Source organism: Octopus bimaculoides, chromosome 9 (genome assembly GCF_046866305.1).
Source record: "Octopus bimaculoides isolate indiv1 chromosome 9, ASM4686630v1, whole genome shotgun sequence".
In the NCBI taxonomy this organism is placed as follows: Eukaryota; Metazoa; Mollusca; class Cephalopoda; order Octopoda; family Octopodidae; genus Octopus; species Octopus bimaculoides.
The window spans coordinates 21,445,104-21,470,583 of NC_142936.1; the positions used below are offsets into that span (position 1 = coordinate 21,445,104).

General features: G+C 33.6%; 1 protein-coding gene across 1 annotated transcript in view; it reads right to left on the reverse strand.

The window, feature by feature from the left end:
- LOC106876839 (corticotropin-releasing hormone-binding protein) overlaps positions 1-14,619 on the reverse strand; it is an 87,118-nt gene extending 72,499 nt beyond the window's left edge. The window contains exons 1-2 of the mRNA XM_089358109.1: positions 14,407-14,619; positions 3,786-3,803 (exon numbers count right to left, since the gene is read on the reverse strand). Coding sequence (XP_089214235.1) covers positions 3,786-3,803; positions 14,407-14,619 — 231 coding nt within the window. The remainder of the gene's footprint in view (positions 1-3,785; positions 3,804-14,406) is intronic.
- Positions 14,620-25,480: the final 10,861 nt, after the last annotated feature.

Consider the following 25,480-nt stretch of genomic DNA (forward strand, 5'->3'; position numbering starts at 1 on the left):
TGATGTTATACACTTCGAACCCATAACTGGTGTTATTCAGTTCGTTTGAGAGTGGGATCAGTGCGATGCAAAAAAGTAGTTATCATCATCATCATCACCATCATCATTATTATTATTGAGTGAGAGAGCAGTGCATGCCATCAAAGTGACACTGGGGTTAAACATACGAAGCCCATTATACCCATCATGACTACCCGTCTGATAAGGGCACACCAGGCATATGCATCACAACCATGTGCACGACATGGTGATCTCATATCAATATAAACAGCGCATCACCTCGCAGGTGGGGCCCAGTTAGAATTTTCTTCAGGTCGAGTAGCCCATCCCGTTCAAATGGTCCCTGGATAAGGTTTATTTGCGCTTATTTACGTGGTAGATATATGAAATTTCACTAAAGGTATCATATGTATCGCGGTAGATATTTGAAATTTCACGAAAGGCATAATATGTACGGGGTATTTTATTTATTTATTTATTTTTTTGGTTTATGGGAAAAACGGAAAAATAGGATTGAATATCTATTTTATCAGTGAGTCTATATAATTGTGCATAAATATATAAAGTGTATATATAAAGTGTTCATCATCGTATTCCAATTTCTATCACTTTTCAGCGAGTAGCAGATGAGCGACTATCTTTCCATACGAACACAACACAGGCTACGCTTTCAGGTTTTGGGGATGAAGTTTTCAGAAACCCAATAGGTTTTCCATTAATTCTATGAAATATTCACGGGTCTCGCTAGTTATCAATAACAACATAAATGCGGAGAACTGGCAGAATCGCTTGCACACCGGGAGAAATTCTTCGCAGCATTTCGTTTGTCATTACGCTCTGAGGTCGACTTTGTCTTTTATCATTTCTCTTATCATTTCGGAGTCGGAGTAATCGACAAGCTCCATCCTCCAACATTTCATGTCTTGTGTCTATAGTAGAAAGGGTCATCAATAACAACATAAAGTAATACCACTCATAACTTAATATGGTACCTAACGGGTTTAGTACCGAGATATTGCATTATAATATGACAGCCAGAATTAAAGAAGATTCAACTTTACATGTAATCTTGTATTAAACTAGTGTCCCTAAAGTATTTCATGAGTATTGGAAGTACTACTTCGTGCTGCATTAGAACCACTACTTCGTGCTGCATTAGAACCACTACTTCGTGCTGCATTAGAACCACTGCTTCACATGAATATTTCTACAATTCATTTTCCATATTAAACAAAACTATTCACATAACGAAAGTACCAAATGGCTGGAGGTTAAACAGTTTGTATTCTGTCAGAGCAGTTTCTCAGTATCTCTGACAGAAAATTTAAAATCGCAATTGCTTTATTACGATCCACTGCTGCGAGCATCTGAAGATACTCTCAGTGTATCTTGTGTACAATCAACAAGTGTTTTGGTAGCCTAGAGTACTGAGCGACAATCCTAAATATGAGAAGAGAAATTGTGTGAACAACACCGTATGCTGTCTGAAATCAGTGCAAGAATACCATTAATAATCGAGTAATCAATACATACATACATACGAGATGTGCAATAGTGGAATTCATTTGCCCAGAAGAAGCAAAGTTGATGTTGAAGATTAGTGAAAAAGGAAGAGTAAATAAGTAATAAAGACATCATTGCTGAACTAATTAGAAATCTGCAACAAACTTCATTTTGTTTAATAAGTCCCCGTTTTTATGAATAATTATTGGGGTACGCGGACGTGTAAATAGCTATTTCATTATGAATAGTACCGAAATAGGGGAGTTGGGCTTCACAAATCCAGAGACAACACACATAATTAAAAAAATTATAGCCAGTCATGATCCGCAGTGTGAGAATACGGTGAATATTCCAGAAATTTAACGTACAATGGGTGCATTCCTCTCTCTCTCTCTGTCTCTCTCTCTTTCTCTCTCTCTCTCTCTCTCTCTCTCTTTCTCTCACACACACACTTTCTATCTATCTATCTATCTGTCTGTCTGTATGTATGTATGTATGTATGTATGTCTGTCTGTCTGTCTGTCTGCTTGTATGTATGTATGTATGTCAGTCTGCTTACAATTATATGTACATGCGTTTGAAATGAAAACATTAATGTACACATATAAGACGAAACAAAGATTCATACGTGCAATGCTATCTACGTAAGTGCGCATGTATACATGTGCTCTCAAACATTCGTACATACATAGTTACATGCAGGAGGAAGGAATGGAGTATGGGGATGCGCCGAACAACTTTTCACAAACAGAGCTGTACTGTCTAAAGTGGAAAAAACACAGTAGGAGCCTTACAACAGTATGGCTTAATTGTAGGAAAGCATTCCACTCCATTCCCCACACATGGTTGTTGAAGTATCATTTGGTAAAAGTGTCTGCTACCTTAATTGCTGCCATTGAAAGGTTCACAAAGACCTGTGCATCAATTTTTCATTTAGAACTGAGAGCGGGACAATCGTCTCCGATATTATAAATATTTCAAAGGGAAAATTTCAAGGAGATAATCTTTCAGTAATTCTGTTCATTTTGGCATTCATTCCATTATTATTCCTGCCACAAGAATCAAATGGCTATATGCTAGGGTCTGCAGGTGCTAGAGTTTTTATTGTAACCCATAATTTCATTTTTATGTTAAAAATTTTAATAATTTAATAATGACCTGGATGTAGTGGTCATGAGTCCAAGAGAGGATTGGCATACCATAAGAAAAAAAAGAAAGAAAATGACCATGCACGGGTATGTTTCCCGAGGACTTTAAGCAGACAGGAATGTCAATATGAAGCGCCGTTTCATGTCGATATTGGACTCGAGACCACTACATCACACTTCGAATGTTGTGCATTCGCAATTCAGAAACAGAAGATTGCTGCGAAATACATATTAAACAATAGAGGCAGTAAAGCCCTTGCAACCAAAAACGTAGATTATGTCATATTTCTGAGGACGACATCTTGCATGTCATTAGCAGCTGCCCAAAAATATCTTCAAAGTTCTACCTCCCTATGCGACATGACTTTGTCGCAAAAATAATGTACAATGCCATTCGGGAAACAAAACGACTGTCCTGAAATAAATATTGAGCATACACCTGTTATTGAGTGCATACACAAATATCGTAAATCTAAAATAATTTTCATGTTTTAACTATAGGTTTTTGTTTGTGCGTATCATCATAGGCACAATGAGTTACATAACAACAGTTTGGTATAAAGCTTGTTAATTCTATGATTGTCCAATTTTATCGCATTATGATAATTTGTAAGACATTTCATAAATTCTCAAACTGAGCTACCTGGAATGAACATATACACACCTGTGCAAATGGAATACATACATATGGAATACATACGTATATACTTATATACGTATGTTCGTGGGTACAAGAATACAAACATATAAACATATATACATATTAAGTAATCACACTCGCATTCTTAAGAGACATTTTCACCTATTGGATGATTGCAAGTATATCCATACATACTTCACATATAAGTATGCATTAACTCACAAATACCTGGAATTATCTTCACTAAAACAAAATCGCTTTCTCACTTTGTTGGCAACCGGTGTGAATTTCACGAAAACCATCGCCTAGATTCTCGAGAAAACTATCACGTAGATTCCACAAAAAAAAAAAAAATGTACATATAGCCTTACATATCTGCATGTATGAATATGTTTATAAGTACTTACATATGTACATCAGGACTAGATACAGGCAAGAAAGACAAATGTATCAACATCAACGTTAAATATTATATAAACAACTTTGAAACTTACTTCAAAGATGTCAGCAAGCTGTAAAAAGAAAAAATAACATCGGGAAAAGAACAAATAGTTGGATACTGGTGTTATACGTCGCTTTTCTACAGAAAACCTGATATTCAATGTATATTTAACTCTTTTGATGCCAACTCACGCGAGACTGTCCCTGATTCCATGGATCAAATTTCCTTTCTTAAAGTAATCCAAATAAATGCCTTCCAGGAAAATATCGTGTTAATTTATGTCCAAACGTAAGCTTAATAATGACAGTTATTTTATTAAATTCTTTATTATTTTCTAAACGAATTTAAACAAATCAATGTATTCCAAGGAAGTCTAGAACAGTTGTTCTCAACCCTTTTAATATAATATCTTATTATATTTATATAGTTAAACATAGAATTGCATAGAAAAACTGTTAAAATATTTTGTGTATTGTAGAAGTATAACTAATTTATTGTACATAAACTTCAACAACAAAATCTGATATGGACCCACGAAAGTCATATGGACTCTGGTTGAGAACCACTTGTCTAGATAAATACACTAAATTAGCTTTCAAAGCGTGGACAATCTTGTTGCCAAGAATGGAAACACTGGCTTGCTTAAGCAATATGAATAAAGTTTACACAAGGGTTTTAAGCCTCCAGAACCATTGCAATTCAGCGAAGCAAGCTGGAAAGAAGTGAATGTAAGATGTGTACCAAACGACCTTTAAATAAATAATGCTGTGGTGTCTGAAGGAAGAGAATACCACGGAGAACTGATGACTATGGAAGTCGATTAAAAAAATGTATTCGATGACACTCCCTGTTCGTCGTTACTTGGATCAAAACGTTAAGGAAAAGAGCCTTTGCAAGGCATACAAGTATCATGTAACCGTAAGTGGAAAGGTTATCAACGGTGTTACAGTGTTACAAATCCTTCAAAATGAATATTCCAAGAACTTCTGTTCATTTGACATTAACTTTAATAATATCTTTTACAAAATTCCAGTGGTTTTATTTTAGGGTCTACAAAGTGAGGATGCCTCGCTGGCGGCATGCTGTCAAACGTAACTCATATGTAACACGCTGTCTAAACTACTATACAGGGCTGAAATATTTACTGAAGGTAGAACGCAAACTAGAAAATAATATTGTATGAAGAAAAACTAATATCCTTTAGAGGCTTAAGTAAATTAATTAAATATACTGGTAGGGTCAGAATAAAACCGAAACACATCCACGACTAGAATAATTCTTTGTATCGAAAGAATAATAAACGATTGTTCAGTAGTTTTGAATTTTTAACAGCAATAATTCCTAATTATTTTTCGTTTTTTTGTTGCTACTATTTTATCAAGAATTTGCATATCTTCTTTGTTACGATTATATGTATTTAGTATGTAATATATTTCCAATTCTTTATCTTTTACCTGTTTCAGTCATTGTTCTGCAGTCATGCTAGGGCACCGCCTTGAAGGTTTTAGTTGCAGAAATCAATCTTACTTTGTAGTTTGATACTTATTCTATCGATCTCTTTAGCTGAAGCTATGTTATGAGAACGGAAGCGAACCAATACCGGTTGCGAAGCGGTGATAGGACAGACACAAGCACAAAGACACATTCGCACATACACAAACATACGCACATATATAAGTTGGGATTCATAGTTTCCGTCAACCAAATTCACTCACAAGGCATTAGACTATAGCAAAAAGCTCATATCCAAGATGCCGTGGGACTTAACCCCAAACCACGTGACTGCATATTAAACTACCTATGCGATCTACAAATGATTACAATGCTTTAGAGATGGCAGAAGAGTCTGATTTGGAAAGTCTACGAAAAGTAGATAGCTCGGCAGTTGATACCCGATGTGCATGAGGGAGTTGTGGAAGCCTACTCTGATTTTCTGGAAGCATTTGAAGCCAGTTGAAGGCAGTTTTTTTTCCGATCTGGTGGCAAGAGTTGAAACGTAGAGGCAAATGAAGGCTCACTTTATGCAATGGAGTCACATCTCTTCTCCAAGATCAAAGTTCAAGATGGAGCGAAAGTAACGGTAGCTGTGTTTTAGGATGACAAGTGTGACATTTCTTCGAATTTTGGAACGTGACTGTACCATGAATAGCGAGTAGTACATCCTAGACACTCAAAATGCTTGGCAAAGCCACAAGGAGGGAAAACTCAAACAAGAATCTAAAAATGATTCACATTGACCATGACAATGCATGACCACCCGCATCAGCAAAAGAGGCAGTTAGCAAATTAGGCTGGTCAGTGGTCCCCTGTCAATTGTACAGTCCAGATCTGACACGGTCCGACTTCCACTTGTTCGGTCTAACGAAGTACAGTCTTCGTAGACAAGGATAGTCAGGGTCAAAATGGCTGTAAAGTAGGTACGACATGTACATACAATCGTACTACCTGAAATAATTTCATGGAAAATGTAAGTTGGGCTCAACGACGGTGCAAATGCATAGCTTGTGATGGTGAGTAGTACCTTTGTATAGATGAAGTGTTATTCTACTTGTTGGTGCAATTTAAACAATCTGTGTCAGTTAATAAAAAATTACGGTCACTGTTGCTATAACTCTTGTATATTATATTATATTATAATTAAACTCACCAACAAAATGTTTTCAACTCTTAATCCCCACGTAGAAAAAGGTAGATTAAAGGAAAAGTTTACTATTTCATGCCTAAATTATTATGTGGGATGCTTGTAACTTCACTCTAAAACTATAAGCCCGAAATTAATAGTATTAAAATCTTCGTTTTCTGCACTAACGTAGGAGGTCATGGCTTGTAATAAGCAAGGGAAATGGGATCTGTAAGTTTTATGATAGCTATTTTAGTATCCCCTGTTGTTGAATTAACTTTGTCGTTTATCACTCCGGTAGTTAGTAAAACAAGATTCTTCAATATAATAGGAACAAGAAAGTAGTTAGCTTTAAAAAAAAATCGATATCATTTATAAACGTGTAAATGGATCAACGACACATTAGTAAGTTCTTCGGGAGGTGAATCTACAGAATAATTTCCCCAAGCTAGATTGTATATTGTTCCCGATTTTCCAGTTTGTGTTGGAAATAATTGGTTTCTCGAATTGCTGAAATGTCCCTCGTGGTTGTTGAAGATATTCACCTGCTGGTAGTTACTTTCTGAAAGAGGGCTTTAGCATGGAATAAGATTTTTGATTACGCCAGCTATTCTATGCAATCTCTAACATCATCCTTATTTTGAACAAATTTCGATAGACGGCAACTATGAAAATGTCGGTAGCTTTTATCTATCTATCTATCTATCTATCTATCTATCTATCTATCTATCTATCTATCTATCTATCTATCTATCTATCTTTCTTTCTTTCTGTATGTATGTATGTATGTATGTATGTATGTATGTACGTCAGGCAGTTATGTTTCATGTACTAATCTAACTATCTGTCATTTTTCCTTCGTCGATATATATCTGTTTCCACGGTTTTCACGTCAATGTTTACATGCTTACATTGACGCGGAAACCAGGGCACTTTGATCAAAGTACTTAGACATATTTGACATATACCAAGTTACAGACACTTCGTTGTCATCTTCCCTGCCAGAATTGCAGTAGACCAGTAATTGGTTTGTGGCAAACCTAAACAACAAGGTGAATTCTCGACATCTGTAGCATAAACTAACTAACTAACTAAATAAATAAATAAATAAAACGGAAAAGGAGTTTGAATCAAATGGCAAAATGCTAGACACGCACGACTGACTGACTCCACTCTGAAGTTGAAGGTTTCCAGATTGTTCTGATATTTATGCACGACAGATATATAAACTGAGATAATTTTACCTAAGTCTTCTGCTCATAAAAGAGGAAGAAAAAAAAACAATCGCAGATTTTTTCAACATTGACAAAGGAACAGACAGTACAACACATCATCTACGCTGCTACGTTGCATTTATTTTCTCTATTACAAAACAATTCATGCATATTATAACTCGTACTGGAGAAATTGTCTGGTATATCATAACCCCCGATATTGTTAAAGTGCTTTGTTCGTGATTGTTGTAATTGATCAGGTTTTCATTGTGAAGAAGAGCAAAAGGCGTTTATGTTCTATTATTAGTGTTGCGTTATGCACCTAATAATGACTTATAAGGCTCAATAATCCGCATCACTTAGGTATTAATACGCACTTCAGGATTCTTGCTACTATTCTCAGTGAGCAATAGGAGTAGCAATGAGTGATTAATAAGGAATGATTTCTAAGAAATGAGTGATTTCTAAGGAATGATATACTTTAATCTTTTCAAATGAATCTAAAACTGAAAAGATGGGCTTCACCGGAGTGTCGTTCAACGGCAATCTAACCAACTGTAACAAACAACAAACAGAAGCGTTTTAAGGTGCTTACAATGTTTGCTTCGCAACCACGTGACTCCGGGTTTGTTCCTACTGCAATTGCACAATACCGATGCATAGAAATCAGCTGGTAAAAACTGTGCGGAAGCCCACAGGAAATATGTAGGAACAATTTCTTTTCTATTTTCGTTTGGCAAGAGAATAATAATGTGAATTTACATTTGTTTTAGAGCTTCACACTGAAAGCTTTAAATACTGTAGTTTATCTAGTTTAAATTTTTCTCAGTTTTTAACCACTTTGTGTTGTGCATAAATACTTATTAATTATATATATATATTTAATCGCGCAAGTGTATATATATATATATATGTTCTAAATTTCAGATTCCAACCATAAATTGATTGCAATAGAAATATGGCACTGATCCGCCAGTTCATCAATCATGTTCAAAAGAAGATCAATTTTCATATAATACAAAACAAAACCTGTCATAAAAGCATTAGTGAACAACATATTTATTCTCTACTGAATTCCCCGCAAAAATAAATAATTAATGATAGAAGTGTTACCTATAATACAGCAAAGCACAAAAATAAACAGAAAGACATACATTAATAACAAGGAAAATTAAGGACTCGACTGAAGGTATGTAAATCTAACGATCAAATTTCAAATTCCAGTATTAACGCTTGCACGAATCTCATTGGCCTGCTTTCTATAAAGAGTCAGTCAAATAGGCCAACAACAACTCAGCCTCAAGATGAGCCACGAAAAGTCTAAAAACTTCGATGATGGGTTTGCGAATCTTACTATTCTGAAGTCATATGAAAATACAAATAGTTATTACTCTACGAAAATCAATAAAACTAGAACAGAGTTGTATAATCAATACGTTAATACATGTCTAAAAAAGAAAGCCGTTAGCTGTATATACATATTTGTGTGTGCGTGCACATACGTATGTGTGTGTGAGTGTGCTTGTGTGTGTGCGAGTGAGTTTTTGTATGTGTGTGTGCGAGTGAGTTTTTGTATGCGTGTGTTTCTATATTTCATCGAGGTATATCGATCAAGAGAACCTATAAACTAGAGTACTTCAAATGAAGCCCTTTGTCGTATTTGTTCTGTCCCGAGGTACAGATACTTTTGTGTTAATCTCCCTGCGACATTCTATAGACCAGTAACTGGCCTATTTTAAATTTGTAAGTAGTAACGATATTGCTCACTAATTTTCCATATAAGCTAACATACTTCACCAGCTGCCCGATATACTTATTGGTTCCGAACATTATTACAAAAGTTAACATTATGGTATATCACAGGTACTTGGTTTATCGATTCCGACAAAGACGAAATCAAAGAATTCAGAACGGAGGGCTATATGATAAATACTAAAAGGCATTTAGCCCGAACCCCGATTGATTCTGATATTACAACCATATTCAATATAGACAGACAATTACAAATTCAGGTAGAGGGAGCAGTCTTGTTCTTCTTAGTACCTGTTTTATTATATAGCTGGCAGTTACATAATATATTTCGTTATGTAAGGAAGAAAAGCAAAAATGGATCACTTTGGAATTTGAGGCCAGGACATAGAGAAACATAGCTGCATAGTGCATGAAAGCATAACATTTTTATTCGTTGTTCTTCTGATTCTATCTCCGGCCCACCCTTGGCTCTGTTGTAATAATAGTATAAAACGAAGGATAATGTTGCTATCTAAATTTGGCTCAAATATACAAATTATGCAGAGAGAAAGGTAAAAATCAATACAATCCACTCTAGAATTTATTCTATATTATGCGATTCATGCACTTGACTCTATTACTTAACAATTATTTGACTCAAGTACCTATGTCTTGTAATTATTTCTATTACTTGATTCATGTACTTCATTCTAAATACGTCATACATCTGTAGTTCTATAAGGAGAGCTACGAGTCTTACAGAAACTCAATGGTATTTCGTAAGATATTTGTAAGTAGCTTTATCTCTCAATCCAATAAATACTTTATATATATGCAATACTCCATCAAATTTCTTCCGGATCAATTTGGAAGAAACTACAGTAAAATAGTATTCTTGAACTTGTTCGGAGTTGTTCATCATATACTTTATTATTATATTCATTTGCATGCATTGTAGTTTTTTATAGATCAGTGCAGTCAACCAGTAAAGTTATCTCTATCTATCTATCTATCTATCTATCTATCTATCTGTCTGTCTGTCTGTCTGTCTGTCTGTCTGTCTGTACCTGGCTGTCTGTTTACCTGCCTATCTGTCCGTCTATTTCTTTGTCTATCTGTGTGGTAAGAAGCTTGCTTCCCAACCGTATGGTTCCGGGTTCAGCTCCACTGCGTAGCACCTTGGGCAAGTGTTTTCTACTATTGCCTCAGGCCAACTAAAGCCTTGTGAGTGGAATTGGTAGACGGAAACTGGAAGAAGTCGGCTGTGTATATCTATCTATCTATCTATCTATATATATATATATATATATATATATATATATATATATATATATATATATATATATATATATATATATATATAAGCAATGTTAATTCTCTAAATGAAGTATTAACAGTAACTGCACGATAAAGTGTAGTATATTGCCACTTAAGTGTGGCTGACCCCTAGGGGTGGATGTTACTGTTGCTTTTAGCCCCAGGAGGACATCTCCTCCAGCTGGCTTATCGACACACGACTGTGTCCTGTTTGCCAAGGGAGTTATCCCTCTCACCACGACCAGCAGCACGAACGTATCCGGATTTCAGGGTTATTTCCCTTCTTCGGCGTTCGACAGCTGATGACCTTGGTGAGAGAGAAAAACCTGGCAAAATCTTATATCTTCTTTTCCAGTGACATTCTTCACTGATATTGAAAAGGTGAAAACAAGCAATGTTAATTCTCTAAATGAAGTATTAACAGTAACTGCACGATAAAGTGTAGTATATTGCCACTTAAGTGTGGCTGACCCCTAGGGGTGGATGTTACTGTTGCTTTTAGCCCCAGGAGGACATCTCCTCCAGCTGGCTTATCGACACACGACTGTGTCCTGTTTGCCAAGGGAGTTATCCCTCTCACCACGACCAGCAGCACGAACGTATCCGGATTTCAGGGTTATTTCCCTTCTTCGGCGTTCGACAGCTGATGACCTTGGTGAGAGAGAAAAACCTGGCAAAATCTTATATCTTCTTTTCCAGTGACATTCTTCACTGATATTGAAAAGGTGAAAACAAGCAATGTTAATTCTCTAAATGAAGTATTAACAGTAACTGCACGATAAAGTGTAGTATATTGCCACTTAAGTGTGGCTGACCCCTAGGGGTGGATGTTACTGTTGCTTTTAGCCCCAGGAGGACATCTCCTCCAGCTGGCTTATCGACACACGACTGTGTCCTGTTTGCCAAGGGAGTTATCCCTCTCACCACGACCAGCAGCACGAACGTATCCGGATTTCAGGGTTATTTCCCTTCTTCGGCGTTCGACAGCTGATGACCTTGGTGAGAGAGAAAAACCTGGCAAAATCTTATATCTTCTTTTCCAGTGACATTCTTCACTGATATTGAAAAGGTGAAAGGGTGAAAAGGTGAAAACAAGCAATGTTAATTCTCTAAATGAAGTATTAACAGTAACTGCACGATAAAGTGTAGTATATATATATATATATATATATGTATATATATATATATATATATATATATATATATATATATATGTATGTATGTATGTATGTATGTGGGTGTGTAGGTGTGTGTTTATGTGTGTGTGTGTTTGTGTGTGTTTGTTTTTGTATACATGACCAACTTTGAACTCCTCATTCGTATCATTATCGAACTTGGAACTTAACTAGGGTCTGTCCATAGAACTTACTCACCTGTATCTGACACCTTTGAGTCTTCTTGACACCAATATTTCTCATACCCTATATATATATATATATATACATATATATATATATATATATATATATATATATATATATATATATATATATATATATATATATATATATATATATATATATATATATATATATATAGTTTTAGGGAAAATAACCAAGTTTCAAGAACTCATGAAGATCCACTATCACATATAGAAAAATTAACAATTAAAAGCACAATAAATGAGTATAATATAAAACAAAGTAAATATCATAAGATAAAGATAATATTATCTTTATCTTATGATATTTACTTTGTTTTATATTATACTCATTTATTGTGCTTTTAATTGTTAATTTTTCTATATGTGAGAGTGGATTTTCATCGATGAGTTCTTGAAACTTGGTTATTTTCCCTAAAACTATATATTTTATATATATTTTATCTATAAAGCTCAATTTAATTTTGATTTTTTATAAATTGATTTTAATTGAGTTTTTACCTGTAATTTTTTATTTTGTCCCTAATGTTATATATATATATATATATATATATATATATATATATATATATATATATATATATATATATATATATATACATAGGGCGTGAGAAAGTGTCTACTAGTATAGCCTGAGACCGACTAAAGCCTTGTGAGTGGAATTAGTAAATTAAATTGAAAGAATCCCGTCATGTGTGTGTGTATATATATATATATGTATATATATATATATATATATATATATATATATATATATATATATATATATATATATATATATATATATATATATATATATATATATACGTATATATATTTATGCATATATATTTATATGTGTGTCTTTCTGTCTGTGTTTTTCCCTCGAAACCTAGCGGTTCGGCAAGAGAGACCAATGGAATACCTACTATGCTTACAAAGAATAAGTCCTGAGGTCGATTTCTTCGACGAAAGGCGGTGCTCCAGCATCACTGAAGTCAAATGACTGAAACGTATGAAAGGGTGGCCGGCAAAGCCTGAATTTCTCAGCAACTGAGTTTTGTTTTGTGGGGTTGTTTTCTTTTCCAGGTTATTTCGCCTCCTTTCAACGAATGTGACATCGAGATCACGCGTGAACGGCTCCTTTCCTCAGAAAAGGAAAGATTTGGTTGCTATTTCTTGCATGCACTGCTACCAGGTAATAGGTGTTTCGGGTCCTTTATCGCAAATAGCAGTAAGGTGGCAGCAGGACGTGCTAGAAATAGCAGCCAAATCTTTGGAGGTGAGATACGTTGAATCCACTCGAAAAAAAACCTAAGGAAAAACATTATTTCAAACCGAGGTTACGAACGGGTCTTTTACAAAATATTTACGCATTTTTAAAGTCCTTTTCACTTTAAAATATTTTTTAAATATGCCCCAAAAAAATTTGTAGTGATATTCACTTGAAAATAATCTGAAAAAGCATTAAAATATTGTCTGTTTAAAGAAAGCTAGAATATAAACATTTACTGCACAAACAACTTACATTTTTAAAATCAAATTCATTTAAAGATATTTCTAAATGATTAAAATATTGTGTTTAACAAAAGCGAAAATAGAAACATTGACCATAAAAAAATAAATCGTATTTACTGTTGTTAAGTTACTTTGTCTAATCAAAACGTAAGAGTTTCTTCCCATTCAGTTATTTTCGGAATATTTTCCCATTATACACTGTTTTGAGTATTTATACCCCGAAATCCCTATATCTCAAAAACCACTTGTCCGCTTTAAGCGAAATTTGTTTTATTCCATTCGTATTAACATTTCAGGGGCCACTTAGTATTTTCCCATTATGCGCCAGTTTGGCCAGATAATATTGCAAGCAAACAAGATTCAAGCTGACATTTAATGTATTATAGATAACATATCATTGGACCGAGAGAGATAACCAGATAGGCAAACAGACAGACAAACAGATAGATAGATTGATTGATAGATAGATAGATAGATAGATAGATAGATAGATAGATAGATAGATAGATAGATAGATAGATAGATAGGTAGATAGATAGATAGATAGATAGATAGATAGATAGATAGATAGATAGGTAAGTAGGTAGGTAGGTAGATAGATAGATAGATAGATAGATAGATAGATAGATAGATAGATAGATAGATAGATAGATAGATAGATTGATAGATAGATAGATAGATAGATAGATAGATAAAATGATTTTTTCATTTAAATTGAAAAAGTAATATAACTTTACACTGCTATTTTGTACTAAATACTACATCTGAAAGTAACCAAAACGGTTGAATAAATTTATACACACACACATACACACACACATACGCACGCACACATTCACACACATGCATATATATATATATATATATATATATATATATATATATATATATATATATATACACACCTACAAACATCCATACATCGTGCATACTGACAGACAGGTATGAGAAACACAGAAAGCGCAACCGTTATTTCATGCTTCATATAATGTTCATATTTTTCAATTAGCTCACCGCCTTTATTATATAAGAGTGTTGGTGATACTACGCAATATAGCCGAATAATCTCATCAGCATTATCAGTAAATATACAGCATAAAGAAACATTGCCGACCCTCATATGCATTAGTACGCATATTAAGTACCGTCAAGTTAATAACCCAATAGATGGTGAAGGAAGTGAGATGGTAAAAACACTTTCGCGAGAGAGGTGTGATATATAGACAAAAGAAAGGTATTAAGGCCACCTCATTTCCTATATCCGCTCCGGTGGATCTTCACACACTCACACATGCTCGAATAAGCACACATACACATGAATGGTATGGAGGAAAGAGGAAGCATAGGAAGAAATGGATTCCAGTCAAACAAATTAGTGAGTACAAAAGTGAAAAATAAATAATTTTAATAAAATAATAAAATCAATTTCTACTATCTTCACAGCAACAGCAATAATAATAATTAAGATGATGGTAATGAGAATAAAAGCATAGCCAAACTCTCAAGAAGAAACTTGGTCAGAAATCAAGCAGAAAGTAAAAGAAAATTACCGTTGGCAACTTTATGGCATTTAGCCTAAGAATATACAATATAGCAAGCGTTATAATGGTCATTAGCTTTAAATCACATCTTTAAAACACAGACCGAGGTCGATCATCCTGAGACCATCAGACACATGCTCAAAACTCTATAATAGTGTCACGGAGGAATCTTCAGCTTATACACTAGTAAGCCTCCAAGTTGATTGTGCAAGTAAGCAAAGTGTAGCAGCCAATCTATACATTGCATCCGCTATCACAAACTGTCCATAAAGTGTTCACGTAATAGGTCTATAATCCGATGCGTTCATAATTGCTACATCATTCCATTTATTGTTTTCTATTTTCACAGATAATGCTGACGAAGTAAGTCGACCATATTGTATTGTTTAACAGGGCATATGACTTACATAATAACAAAGGTCGGCCTACTGAATATGTGTACACTGTGTAGATGATTTTAAAACATGCTGACAGAACACGAGCAGGACATCATGAACAGAGCTTTAATGTTTCTAATGTTTCGAATGTGGCTGTCTTTATATGTAGACGCAGATTCACTGGACGATATCATCCACGAAAATCAAGACGGCAAATTGTTTCCCATATCTGAGGTGTAGGATATCTTCTGACACGGTAGAAAGATATCACTCTGAGCTGCGAAGGTGTGATGAAAGAAAATAATTATCTAACAACATCCATACCGTCACAATTATTTTGAGCCAAGATGACTCTCACATTCTTACAATCATATCTTTTATCAGTTAATTTTTGACAATGTTTGTTAAGAGTGAGTCTCAGCTAATGTGCTGACTCAGAACAAACTAGAGCAGACAAAGAGTGCATGGTTTCGTCTACTTTAGGGATGCTGTTGCGTGGGAGGGTATTTCAGCCAACGGTAGGCAATTGTTTATGCTGTCCGCTTTCTTCACAGTTGGTCTGTGCAACATGCATGGGAATATACTAAGGTTCTTCGACTGATTTTCGTTAGTATGGCACTCTTGTTTTTGTTCAGCACAATTGGTTTTTACAACGGTTTTTTCAAATAAGCTATGTAGCAGTCTTCTCTACTCGCAGTTATCACATTCGGTAATACTGTCTTACGGTTGAGTTGACTTTTATGCATTTCTCTGAAGAGAAAACTACATCTTTCTCAACATCATTCATTCCTTTGGAATGAACCAATTGTAATCTTCGAAACATATGTCGGAAATAAAAAAAACCCATTTAATACATGCTTATAACTCCATTTATTTAATCTTATATTTATTCAAAATACCTCAAATTAACAGGGAGTTTCTACCTCATAAATAGGAGTTACACCAAAGTTATTTTGTGGACTTTGCTACTCTGGTAACGATTAACCAATTTATTTTGTCAGAGTTAATTATTAACTAAGAGGAAATAAATACATATAATTAAATATATATATATATATATATATATATATATATATATATATATATATCCCCTATAATAACAAAAAAGAAATGTAACGAAATTCTAAGGATTTAATGATAGTTATGTATGTGTTTTTTCGTGTTTTGTTCGAATGGTAACCACTCCTGAAGAAGTGCCAAATGTCTAAATCCAATGGACCAGTCACTGGATAAGTTTGGCACAGAAATGTTAACATAGAGTGGTGAATAAATCGATATATCGAATTTGAAGTCTCTGTCTCTTTTGAATATGAAAATTTAAAAGTTAAAAACCTTATAATATAAATATAAACTGTGAGAACGACCCTTAAATAATCTAGTTAATGATCCCCTAAGGTAAGTTCTTATGCTATATTGGTAACGGTTGCTACATCCTCTGGAAAATTATTATATATATATATATATATATATATATATATATATATATATATATATATATGTATATATATATATTTATTTATTTATACATACACATAGAGTTACATAAATATATACGAACACATTTAATTCATTACTAATTATTGATGTAGCAGCAGTGATTGTTTTCCATGTCATTTCCCAATAATGGTTTACCCAGGGTAGTCAATGCTGAGGAAAGTGTATGAGATATATGAAACCACCTCTCAGTCAAGCTCTGTTTTACGCACTACGACGACAAAAGAAATATCTACGTGAATCTAAGGTGTCTAATATTGAATAAATTTATAAATGCAATATTGTTTATGACCTATCGATATATACCTTTGTAAATTTTAGTGTGATATATGATTGATATTTGAATAAGTTGAATAGGAGCTTTTAAAAAATGTAAGCATGAAATGAAAATAGGTATTTCCAAATAGTTAGAAGAAATTGAAATTTAAAGATGCCAACTGATTTGAAAATTATTAAAAGAAAATAAATAAAGCGTTTTATGGCTCGAAATGTAGACTCAAACAAATCTATAAAAAGACAACAAAAAGGAGACAAAAACATAAGGAGGCCGGATGATAGGCTTGAAGGTACATGAAGGGAAAAGACTGCCACAAATACAGGTAAATATGTTAATCCACGGATATACTAAGCTCATATGTGCTTAAACACTAATAATTCACAGATACATGCACAGTACGCGCTGACGGAAAATATACAATATTTGTGAATGTTTACTGGATCAGTATAAGAAAACAAATTGGAGAGCTTTGATAAAATGAGGAAGAAGGCAAGCGAAAACTATAAATGAGTGTACAGCTAGATAATATAGATAATAAAATATATAGAATCATCTATACAGTAATTAGACACCCCTCAATATATGAACGTGCGAGTGTGTTTGTTTGTGTGTGTATGCGCGTACATAGTATATATATATATATATATATACATATATATATTTACACACACATATATATATATATATACACATATATATTTACATATATATACATATACATATATATATGTGTATGTGTGTGTGTGTGTGTGTGTGTGTGTGTGTGTGTGTGTGTGTGTGTGTGTGTGTGTATACACATATTTATACATACAGGCTGCGGTAGATAAACTGTCGTCTAAGTTACACAAAATTGAAAATAACTCTCCTTTCAACAGACATCGTATTTACCAAAATTACGTTAAAATATTTTGAAATACTAAAGAGTACATTTATTCAATAAAATCGCCATTGGCTTCAACCACAGCTTCCAGATGTCTTCGGAAGCTCCTGCAACTCTTCTGGACGATCTTCTTGTTTAATTTGGTGAATGCAGCCTGATCCTTGCCTTCAGTTCATCTTTGGTGTTACAAGGAGGTTTGTTTGTCTCTCGCTCAACTGTGTCTCACACATAATAATCAAGGGGGTTGCAGTCTGGGGAGTTAGGTAACCAGATGTTAGAGGTGGTGTGGTCGCAGAAATTGTTTGACAGCCATAACTGTATTCTCCTTCTTGTGTCGCATGGTGTGGAGTCCTGTTGCCAGACATAGCGTCTTCCAGCAGCAACTCTTTTGACCCGGAGCTGCACTACCTCCTCCGGGTACTTGGTGTAGGCCTCCGAGTTGAGTGTGACGTCATGTAGTAAGATGAATGAGAGCATAACGTCCACGTCACTAGGGATCACTCCAGACACCATGATGTTGACTGGATGTTTCCAAATTTCTGGCAGAGTGAATTGTGTCATGGCGTTTTCTTACAGACTGTGCCCAACTGCTATACTGTGTAGTCGATAAAATAAAAAATAATGTGCATGTACAAAACTAAAAATATAAAATGGCGTCAATTTACCCATCGCTCAGTGTATATATATTTATATATGTGTGTGTGTGTGTGTGTGTGTATCATGAGTGGTTCATATTTATTTTTGAGATGTCTAAATATTGTAAAGTAGATTACAGGCAGTTTGAAAGAGGCAGTGATTCGTTAGCATTTAAAACTCAAGAGAAACTGTTCAAAACAGGATATTATATTTGAAATATTTAAATTCAAAAAATGCGACTTAAACAGAAACTATTAATTTTAACATGAAATATCGTATATGAATGGTAATAATAAAATGCTTCAGAAGTGTTAGAAAACTGATTTATTTAATCAAAATATAATCCATGTTCATCTATGATGTTTACCCAACGTTTATCTGTGTCATATATTCCATCTTAAAAAAAAAACATTCATTGTCTGTTGTGATAAACTGTCTGAATGCTTCAATTAACTTTTATCTATTTAAGAATGTTTTATTGCTTATGAAAAGCTCAAAATGCTTAAATAAGTAATGATGAGTATGAGAGATATCAGGGGAATAGGGAGGATGTTTCAAAATCTCATAATTCAGGCTTTGCAACTGTTGGACCATAGCTTGAGGAGTGTGAGGGCGTGCATTGTCGTGGATCAAAATTTGGCCATCTCTATTCACTAGTATGGGTTGCTTATTTTTCAAATTCTCATGCATACAATCAATTTCCTGGCAAAACGATGTTGCTGTTACCGTTTTTCCTTGTTGCAAAAATGAATAACGAATAACTCCCTTCGCAGACCAACATACGTTGACCACTAACTTTTAGGGTCCAATGGTGGGTTTGGGTAATGCTTAAATTACTCTCCTGCATCTAAGCACTGTCCTCTCTCCTGCTGTTGTCAAAGAGTATCCATTTCTCATCACGCGTAATGATTTGAGGCAAATATGTTCTTTTTCTTGTCGAGAAAACAAGCAGAACACTTTTTTAAATCTCGTTCAGTTGATGTGGAACAAACCTATCTGTTTTCTTGACTTTTCCAATTTTTTACAGGTGCCCAAAAACAGTTCTGTGAGATGTTTGGAGTTATGATGAAAGTTTCCGAACCTTTGTTCTCAGATTTTACTCAATCAAAGCATTTAATCCATCATGCCGTATAACTGATTGTGGCTTACTCCTTGGTTTAATTTCAATGCTATCCTCTTCTGAAGGAGAGCTTTGGAACCAACTCTGATCAGTTCTGATGTTAAAACCATTGCCAAAGGCCCGCTTGATATTCCTTAGAGCTTCTGTGGCAGAGTGACCCAGTTTGTACTCATACAAGAAAATCACTCAACATAGTTTGGTTGTTATCCTTTCTATTAAGGTCTGTGGGTAAGAATTTTGTATACCAATATTGTTGGAAAAAAATGAGTCAAGATTAAATACATGGTATACATAATTGAGTTTTTAAATGACTGAAATAACAAGTAATTAAAAATGCGACATTTCATGTGAAAGAGCCTAATATTTTTTAATATACGGCAATATATGTTTTGGGTTGTAGGAAAGTATTCTAGAAATTAAACTCATTGTACAGATATATATCACTATATTTCTATAATTACATTAGTATTGTCATGATTTTGTGGTGTTTCTGTCTATTTTGTTGAGGTTAAATATCTAAGAACTTATATTTCCTAAACACATATATCTTACCTTGACGGAGTTTCTATTAAAACGTTTGTGGTATCTATGAGAAACGTGAACAAACGTACTTAGCATAATTAGCATCATCTTGCTATATTAATGGACACATTTATCAGTTTTCAATTAAATCATTCTATTTTTCTGTTGCTTTCCTTAGTTAATCTTATTAGATTGGTACTATATTCTTTATCATGTCATTGAATGCTCTATGGCATTAAGGAGTGACAATACTTTCACGATATTTACTGATGATGCATTTAGTGGAAGCAGACGGATAATTAAAAGTTTCGTTAATGTACTTATATTCTTCATTCATCTTATTATATGAGACTTACTTATCAGGGTTTAAGATTAATATTATGTCTCGGAATTTTACTGTTTTCAGGATAATGTTCATCGCAATACTTAGATTCAATTGTCTGTATATACTAATTAATAATCTACCAAGTTTTTCTACGCAAAATATACCTGTACATTTATGTGTGTGTGCATATATGCATGCATTTATATGCATGTGTGTATATATTATATATATGTGTGTGAATATGTGTGTGTGCATGTGCGTGTGTGTGTGTGCATGTGTGTGCATAAGTAAATACGTTTTACCATTCAGTTGGAGTAATTCTCCATTCGAGAGAAACGAAAAATAGCAGTTAAAATGCCCAGAAGAAGCCATTGCTTATTTATCACATCATAACGTATTTTAAAGTGCAATATGTACACTGACAGTTGAGTGAAACGTCACGTAGACAAAAAGAACTCAATATGACTGCAGAATGATTAAAGAGTAAATATTATATGAGCTCTGTTTCCTTTAAACTATTACTTATGTATGTATGTGTGTGTGTATGTATGTGTGTTTGTATGTGTGTTTATGTGTGTGTGCATATATATATATATATATATATAGTTGGAATTTACAGAAAAAACAGAAGACGAATACGTGTGTGTGTGAACAACAAGCAGGTGTACTAGTTTGACGCTCAGGAAAGTGCGAAATATATATTTGCATCTGTATGTAAGCATGCATATAATCGTACATATAATTATACACACACGTGTGTATACATACAAACATACCCACAAAACGTGCACATGTGCATACACACACATATCCACAGTTCCTTTAAAATTAAGGTAGTGGCCAACTGAAGTTTCTATTTTAGGTTCTTCCTCTGGTTCTGTGAGAAGAAATTTTGGTTTAAAAGAATAGCTTCCTCACTGGAAGTGGGGTAATATATAATTGCAATTAATTTCAAATTATTTCAACTCTCCATCTCAACTATACCACTCTGTACTCAGATCTATGCATTTTGTCCGACACACTAACGGTTCTGCCACCTTACTGCATTTTTGCATGTATGAATGTATGTATGTATGTATGTATGTATGTATGTATGTATACATGTAGACTAGTTCTTCTCTTTGAGTTTATGTTGTCCATGTACAGAGTGTGGGATTACATTTGTGCAAATCCTTTTCTTACTATAAAAATTATCATGCACAGTATCGCTTCAAAAAGTAAGACCTCTCACAAAAATGGCTGGTCGTAGTCTTAAAAGACAATCATTCACATGCAAAGTAGAAATTGTACTGGCGTAAATGGCAATAAGGACTCTGGAACGAGTTCGCAAAAGAGCTCCAACGTCAATCATACTTGTCAACTGTGTGGAAAAGAATGTAGATTTGTGGCTGGACTGAAGAGTCATCATCGCATGCGTGGGACTTTCGATCAGGAGATGGCAATACACGAACACGAGGTTGCAGATATCGTGTATGTATGTATGTATGTATGTATGTACGTATGTATGGACAGATGGATGGATGCATGCATGCATGTATGTGCGTGTATATATTGTTCCAAACATTTGACTGCTGTCATCCTGCAGCACCGCTTTAAAGGGATATTTTATTCCCCAGGATTTATTCTTTGAAAGCATAGTACTTATTCTATCGGTCTCTTTAGTCGAACTACTAAGTTATGGGACATAAACACACCAGCATCGGTTGACAAACGATGGCTGGAGAGACAACATAAATACATACACACACATATACACGCATACTTATCTATATATGTATGTATGTATGTATGTATTCCTGCATGCATGCATGTATATTTCGTATGTAGGTTTTGTATGCATGTATGTTTACTTCATTTAGATTTATTACGCTCTAAGTCTATCTCTTGTTAGGACTTTCATTCATTACTACTGGCACAATACTGGAAGCTAATATAAATAAGACGCATAGTCACAAAGATCGGGCAGTAACACGAAAAAATAATATACTAAATCAATAACGGAAAAATTAGAAAATAAATCAGAATATAGGGTCGGAAGAGACAACATGGTAGATAAGAAAAAGAAGCGTCATGAAAAACACAGTTTATGTTTTGACATTAACAGAACATTAGAAAACACGCATAAGTTTATATTCATATATTTTATTGATAATATGACTGTGTTCTGCTTTTTTTTTAATATAGTTTTTTTCCTTTTATTCTTTACTTTATACGCCATCAGTTATATATTTAATATTGTTTGTGACGGTTTTGTTTGTGTTATTTTGTATGTGTGTATTGTCTGTACTTTTATTTTAGTGTAATACTGAGAGCTGCTTCTTCCCCCATTTATAGCCTGTTTCCGTGGGAATTATGGAATTATGTATATATATATTGGGAGTAATATGATTTAAAATGACGTAAGGTAATAGCTACATACAATTAATGTTCTGGAGTTAACCTATTAAGCTATTAAGGATTTCCCACTGTCGAAACTTTCATTGACGCCCTGCTATATACACTGGTTTATTTAGCTTTTGTATTAGTACAAAAATTGAATAACGTGATTTGATACCTATCTGCCAGCTAATGCTTTTATTATATATAAGCGCGGGTGTAGCTGTGTAGTAAGAAACTTGTTCCCGAATCACACAGTTTGGGGTTCAGCGCAAATGTGTGACACCTTGGGTAAGTGTCTTCTACTATAGCCTCGAGCCGATCAAAGCCTTGTGTGTGGATTTGGTAGAAAGAAACCAGTCGTAGATATATATATATATATATATATATATATATATATATATATATATATATATATATATATATATATATATATATATCCTATTTTCTGCTCCCTCTCACAGAAATAATAGTAATAAAATTTGTAGGTTGTGTTTGGAAGAAAACTATCGCATAATGAGAATGAATAGAAATTTGGTTAATACTAAGGATGAGAAAGTCGACTGGTGTAAACACATGACCAAATTCCTATTTATCAATCTTAAATATTTCTTCATTCTCTCTTGCTTAGATTAGGTTTTGGTGTTTTTTTAAAAATATTTCTATATATTATCTTTTTTTAGGGCATATGATTACTCATCATATCTACTTTACATTATTATGCCTTACACTATTTTGGTATTTTTTTTATTTAACATCTCCTTCTAACAATTGCATCACTCACCTTATATAGAGCTAACACTTTATCCATCTCTCCTTACACCTTATTTTTTCTCAATATGTCTGTTTTCTTTTTAAAAATTATATCTTTCCTTAGTATATAATATACCCATATTTTTTGTATTTTATTTTATTAGCTCAATGTGTCCATTTAAATCCCCTCAACACACCCATTCTAACTATTAATGGTTTATGTTACTTGTCACTATACCTGGTAATTAAATATATTTTACTGCTGATATATGCAAACAAGTATGCACATATAGAACTTCTTGGTGTCCTGTATGTCTACAACTATGTGTGCATATCTAGGTATGGATCTTATATCATCTGTGTGTGTATATCTATTATTTTGTGTTTATTTACTATATGTTGCCATTAACATGTATCTTTTAATATGAACGTGTGTATCTGCGTATATACGTATGTTTCGCATACACACACACACACACACACACACACACACATATATATATATATAGTACTATTTTTTAATGTGTGCATTTATATCTATATGTGTGTGCCTTTTTTCTCTCTGCACCGGTATGAGTATATGCATATATATATATATATATATATATATATATATATATATATATATATATTTGTACGGTGTGTCTTCTTTTATGTATACCCTAATAAAAAAAACACAACTACAGTTCCTATATCTATGAATACTAATGGGCAATTATGCCTGTACTCACGTATGAGTAAATATATACAAACACTTTTTTCCTTGAAACATTTTTTCTCTGACATTATGTATAAATTTTTTGTATACTTATATGCACCCCCATACCCGTACCTTTTCTTATATTTTTAATACACAATACTCTTCTATTACTTGACTATTAATACTACCCTAATACCATTAAATATCCCAGTTACATTATGCCAAGCTAGTTCCTTTACCTAATTTTTTAAATTTATACTAAAATATAGTTACTTTATAACCTTACATATCAATACATATAAAATCGACCTTTATTTACTATTTCATTCCCACCTCATTTACCTCCCCTACATTCTTTTATCTTTCCGTATTCCAGCATCCATTAGTTATTTCAACTTCACTTTTTTCATCTTTATAGCCACAGCAAGTATTTACTATCTAAATTGTAATAACAACTATTTTTTTTTTCTGTTTTTACTTATTTTCTACCTTATATTTAATACATTCTAACGAATGTTCGTTCTTATGCAAACGTAAGCCCATCTTAGGTATCTTATTCACTCACTCTTTAACACTTTTTTACCTCTCTAACACTTGTTTAATTTAACTATATAGTAACTCCTTATACACTATCTCCTCTAGATTAACTTCATTCTCATGCATTAATTTTTTTTTTAAATATACACCACACTAAGTAATGTTTTTAACTGGCAGGTCATATCTTAAATGGACATTTCTATACAATTAGTCATTTCTATACAATTTTTGCCCTACGCGACTTATTTGGTGTTAACATTTCTAGTCTTCTTACTCATCTATAGAGAGAACGTCTCTGAAACCTCTTTTGCTTATATTTTAAAATAACTGTTATAGCCTTCAGTTATATTTAATACCTAACAGGACTCACATCTCTTTTTCTCATAACGATAAATATGAATCTCCTGGATTCTATTCTGCTGTTTACTTTCTCAAGTTCGTTGTAAAAA